Source organism: Poecilia latipinna, unplaced genomic scaffold, assembly GCF_001443285.1.
Source record: "Poecilia latipinna isolate Pla-1442-1.1 unplaced genomic scaffold, P_latipinna-1.0 Scaffold27, whole genome shotgun sequence".
Taxonomy (NCBI): Eukaryota; Metazoa; Chordata; class Actinopteri; order Cyprinodontiformes; family Poeciliidae; genus Poecilia; species Poecilia latipinna.
The window spans coordinates 561,687-567,578 of record NW_015112643.1 but is presented as its reverse complement, the minus strand read 5'-3'; the positions used below and the strand labels follow the sequence as shown (position 1 = coordinate 567,578).

At 38.1% G+C, this 5,892-nt stretch overlaps 1 protein-coding gene across 1 annotated transcript in view; it reads right to left on the bottom strand.

Annotated features, from left to right (window-relative positions):
- klhl14 (kelch-like family member 14) overlaps positions 1–5,892 on the bottom strand; it is an 18,360-nt gene continuing 12,468 nt past the window's right edge. The window contains exons 5-9 of the mRNA XM_015039219.1: positions 5,584–5,662; positions 4,704–4,894; positions 2,980–3,138; positions 2,142–2,299; positions 1–1,246 (exon numbers count right to left, since the gene is read on the bottom strand). Of these exons, the coding sequence (XP_014894705.1) occupies positions 1,106–1,246; positions 2,142–2,299; positions 2,980–3,138; positions 4,704–4,894; positions 5,584–5,662 (728 nt within the window). The 3' untranslated portion in view covers positions 1–1,105. The remainder of the gene's footprint in view (positions 1,247–2,141; positions 2,300–2,979; positions 3,139–4,703; positions 4,895–5,583; positions 5,663–5,892) is intronic.

Below are 5,892 nucleotides of genomic sequence, written 5' to 3'. Positions count from 1 at the left end.
TTATTACAGAATTCAACGGCATCAATATTTAGAGTCAATTTTATTCAACCTAATAACGTTGACAAGACTGGATTCATTTGCACAGAAGATATCTCTTAAACACGGCACATTGATTTAATGTACAAATCAGTGAATTTTGCTGAGTTGAAAGTGCATCAAAGACCACTGTGTGCTCTCTTGTTTTCTTAATTACATTAAACAATTAAACCATGTGGTCTCATAAACAGACCTGCATCTGTGAACTTCGAGAATGAACACCCCAAATATCCTCCACATACATTTACCCAGAAAATTATACTGGTTAGCAATTCCAAATTGATTGTACCAACATTGAATAATATTAGTGTCAATATAATATGAGTCATCAATCATGATTCCTAAGCAGCTTTGTTGTGGCATCAAGACTAGTCGCCACAAACGTCTGGCAAGAATTAACTTGTAAAAAAAAAAAATATTCAGTTTAAATGTACATTATCAAGACAAGTTAAAATACCAACTTGGAGCAGCTCTTTAGTTCACTCTTTCTGTTTGCCAACAGTTTTCTGGAAATGTCCCTTTCAGATGCTCAAATATGTACATTTTCCTAAAGAGACAACGTATTTGTTACGCAAGTGAACAACCCGGACAGAGAGCAATGAGTACAAACATAACCTTTGAATATTTATACACTTTTAATTCACCGAGCCTCCTCAAAACGTAATCTGGTGACGATGCCTCTACTGACTACAAGGTACAATGGATCTGAAATGCTATAATTCAGCTCGACACTATGCGTGCGATGGAAGAGAAGCCAAAAACACTTGCAAACTGTTTTAAATAAATAAAATCAAGTATGGGACAGACTATTTCTCAGAACAGATGATTCATTTTAGATACATGAGTTACCTCATCCTCTCCCCCCTCTCAATCCATCAGTAGAGAATAATGAAAGTGCTCTTGTCAAACCTGTAAAAAAATAACTTTTACACCACAACCGGGCTAAAGCTGGAGAGTTTTTTTTTTTTTGTCACAAAATTCTTGACAAATGTTTTGCTTATTGGTGGTCCTCCCCCCAGTCGCCCTGCTGCTGCTCGTCCCCCTCACCGCCCATTGGCTGGATTAGTTGTCATTTGTTGAAAGGAAGGCAGGCGGGTAGGATGACCGTGGAGCAGGCCGGGCCTGCCAAAGGCTCCGCCACCTCTCCCTCCAGCTCCGTCCACGTTCCCTTCTCTGGGCTGTAGCAGATGGTCGAAGACTTGTAGGCGCCCTGAGGAATGGGGAGAATCAGACCGTTCCTTTTATTCCTCTCAATGTTTGGATTTGTAACCTCAATCTTTCATGCTTTATTGGGATTTCATTTGATGGACCAACACATACTTGGGAGGTGGAAAATGATGAATGCTTTTAAACATTTTTAAGAAAACACTTCTGAAGAGAACAGCATGCATTAGTGTTTAATCCCCTTTACCCCGATAGCCCTAAATAAAATCCACTGCAACTGATCCCCGTCAGAAGTAATTTAATCAGTAAGCGGAGTACACACTTGTGTAATTTGATCTCAGTATAAGATACTGAGATTTATTATCAAAACTACTTTCATTGTAATGAAATAAATAATAATAATAATAATAATAATAATAATACAAACAACAAGCAAAATAAAAGGTTAACAGAATAAGCAATGAAATCAGAAAACAAAGGCTGGCCTAATATTTCAGGACAATTGTTAAGACGCATAAATTTCTAAAACATACTTTTAGAAAAGTTATGTTTTAAAAAATGAAGCATGAGCGAATGTCTGAAAGTTTGAAATGAACAAGACTAGCTTAAAAGAAAGCCTGGCTATCAGGAAGCAAAACGTGATAATATGAGGGCCAAGTGTCAAAGTGATTTTTTTCTATTATTTTACCGACTGCTTTACTACGGACTTTCATAAATGCAGCATACTTTGGAAAAGATGGACAGCTGTGTCTGGGTTTAAATGTATGAGAGTGATCACATTCCCTCTGCCGTCTGCATTTGTCACGCAGCATTTTTCTAACAGTAATTTGAAACGAAACTAGAAATAGTTTACCAAGAGAATAGTGTGTTTTCAACCACCATCAGCCACTGGATATGTCTGCTGCTTTATGTTTTTATTTACTGCAAAGTACATTTACTACCATGCTCCAGCTGTAGCCACCCACGAGGAAGATGCTATCATCCAACACGGCGCAGCCCGGACCACTGCGGCCCTCGAGTATCGGTGTCTGGAGGATGTTCCACTGGTCAGCTTTTGGGTCGTAACACTCGACCAACATAACATCTAGATGGGAGAAACCTGTCCAAGCAAAAGGAGGAAGAAACAGAAGAATGTGTAAACTGTGCAGACATTCTATATTTTACAATGAACCTTATATTCTGAGATTAAAATCAAAATCTCCCAGTAGAGAAATCAGTTTTTTTTTTTTTGTTTCTGTGTTTTCTCAGTTTTCTTTCTGCTGTTTTTGTGTGGGCATGTTGAAAAGGGCTACGTGAAGTACCTCTGTGAACAAATTTGTATTGAGAGGAACACAAATGGACAAGTAGGTCTGGTGTCATCTGGTTGCACTGCCTGGCAACTGGCACAAAAATGTAACAAAAAATATAAAGCAGTCTTCAAAAATCAAATAACTTTAAGTTATGAACAGCCCACACACACTGTTGGAACACATTCAAGTCACCAACATTTCATTCTAAACCATACATTTCTATAAAAACAAAAATGGACACTTTGTCTCTAAGAGCATGTAAGGACATTTGCAAAAAAAAAAAAAAGCTTGCATTTACTTTCTGTCTGCAGATTGAAAGATTTCTTTCATCAGTTCTGTTTCAGATTTTGCATTCTGAATGGTAGAATAAGGGTGCACTAGTTGACGAAGGCCAGCACCTGGGCATAGCAGCCAAACAATTTGTATACAACTGTAACAAAGAGCACAAATCGCGACCCTTTCTCATTTCCTGAAAAGCCTGAGCGCTCACCTTTCAAATGGTTTCCACCGATGGCATACAGACGATCGTTCATCCCAGCCAGGACGTGAATGGCGCGCTTTGTGTTCATGTCCTGTTTTCTAGCCCAAACATCCATTACGGGGTCATAGCAGTAGAGCCAGGACACATACTCGCCATTATGCACTCCACCTGTAACATGTAATCACAACCCTGTGTTGCTAATACAGTCAAAATATAACTTGGTTGCAAAAACGCAGTGCTTGTGCTTTGCGCGATATATAACGAGGTAAAACCATTCAATGAAATAAATGCAAGGAATACCTAATGATTTTAAGGCATGGAGAGAGATTATACATTTTTGTTACAATCACATTTGCCTCTATAGGGGTATATTTGGATCTTTTGCTGAGTAGACGCTGTTTATTTAAAAAAAAAATTTTTTTTGTCTTTTTACTCTAATAGAGCATGATGTGTCACATTTAATGGCTGCTTCTCCCATCTGTTTTGTTCAAACAGGCTTGTGTCTTTGTTTGCATGTTTTAATGTCGCCACTATGACTGGAGTACAGATGAGTCAGTGCTACTAAGATCTGGCAGAAAAAAAATAAGGTTTCAGTTTGTGACATTCTGCATTTTGAATGACGGATCAAATAAAAATGAAAGGCCCCTCAAGCAAACATGTACTCTCAAAACAAATAATACCAGGAACCAGGGTGGCTGTGAAGATTTTACATTAGCATGATTGAGTAGATTTTAGTCTACCTCCTTTTGTGTTACTAAATACATCAGCAATTGAAAAACAGAGTTTGTTCTTGCTTGTCCTGCACACTCTTAACACTGTGCCCTGAACACATCATCCCCACCGTGAATATGGGGGAGACGATTTGTTTTTCAGAGACGGAGAGAGAGGTGGGATAAAGTTGATAAGAATGTGGATGTATGTGTCTATATACAGCGGAAATCCTCATTCAGCAGGATGAAAATATGGCTGAATACTATAGATCAAAGCATATTTGTGAGTTGAAATGGCTCAACCGAAGTCCTAAATCCAAGTGAAAGTCTTTAGCGAGACTTGAAAATTGCTACTCGGAAAAGCTCTCCATCCTAACTGAGTGACCCGTTTTGCAAATTGCAGAGTAATGTAGGGATCCTGCGGTGGTGAACAAAAATGCAGTCCACACTTTGAAATGTTTATTTTGTTTGAATTACAGTTTTCAGCTGTAATGTGGCAAATATGAAAAAGGTTCAAGAGGGATGACTACAGTATCATTATAAAAGCGTTGCCGTTTTAACATTCATGTTTTATTTTATATTTGTTTGTTTCAACACAGGTTTTTAACATAAAATGACGTTGATGCGTTTCAAAGGATGCAACTGTAGATATGCAAAATTTACAAGACAGAGCCGCTTGTCAATGTTGTCTGTGGCTGCATTTAACAGTGGAAAACATGTGGGGGTGTGCATTGAAATTCAAATGCAGCTGGATTATGACATCTATTAAAGAATTATTCTGACTCACTTTAAACTTTTTTTCAATGCAACATCATGATGTTCCTTTGCCTGAAGTGTAACATATGTTATTTATGCAAGATTTTTTTTTTTTAAATGTAATTTCTGAGCTTCTGTTTCAGTAATAGTTTTCCAATTCATCGTGATTTATTGTGATTAAACACCTGACATCTTGCACCAGCAGTATGCCGTATAAAGCAAATGACTGGTAACCGTTGCTTACAGGTAACCTATTTTTTTCCTGACCTGATATGTAGATCTTGCCATTATGCACCGCTCCTGCATGTGCAGCTAAAGGCTGTGGCAGAGATGACACGTAATTCCACTCGTTCGTCTCCAGGTTGTAGGACTCCACGCTGGAGAGGTAGCCCGTCTCGTTCCGACCTCCGATTACGTACAGGTGCTTGTCCAGGCGGCAGGCAAAGAAACTGGCTCTCCTGAGGAGGAGGAGGAGGAGGAGGAGTCAAACATGCAATATCATCTATAACCCCCTATCACACTTTTATGCTTCTACCTTCTCTGTTTTGATGGAGGGGATGAGAACATAAGAAATGAACACACATCTCTTTTTTTACATATAAACTGTAGAATGTCACTAGATAAGTCAGGTTATCGCTGATTTTTCAGATAAGTGGAAACCACGTGTCTCTCCACCCATATGGTTGGTCTTCTTTGTCAGTTTTGCAGTTTTGGTTTCAATAAATTCGACCACACAATTAGGATACTATTTTGAGATATCCTTTTTAGAGAGCAAAACTACCCAGGAACAAGTGGCTGTTGGCTTCTCCAAATGCCAAGCCGTGAAGTGTACACCGCAGTTGGATGCCACTGCTTTAGGATCAATGCAACTGCCAAAAATGACTTTAAGTGCTGCTTCAATTTAAAGGTAAAATCTATCTTGTGAGCTAAGACCTGTGTTACAAAGTGAAAGACATTCAAGAAATGCTGTGTGCTCTTCAAAATGTGAGCAAACTTCTTTGGCAAACTGTTCTTTTCCTGGAGTGAAAGAAGCTGCATTATGCACATAGTTAAAAAATATATTATTTTTACTCAATTTTCTCTGATGTTTACATTTGGCTCTTTTCTAAACCTGTCTCTTTTAAATTTAGACGAAAAAGTTACAAACCTTTCCTGCATGGGAGGCAGCTGAATCCAGCTGTTGAATCTGGGGTCATAGCGGCTGACGAAATTAGTACTGTGCTTCCCTGGAAACAAACAAACAAAAAAAAAAGAAATCAAAATAAGTGGTACCATTCAAATGATTTCAGTTTTATACTAGTTAAAATGATTTGGTGAGAATAAAGCAGAACCAAAGTCAAATTTCTTGTTTGTGTACATAAATTTGACAAAAAAAAAAAAAAAAAAAAAAAAAGGTTTTTTCTGTTTTTGGGGGGGGGGGAGGAAAAAAAAACTTTTTTTGTAAAAATTATATTTA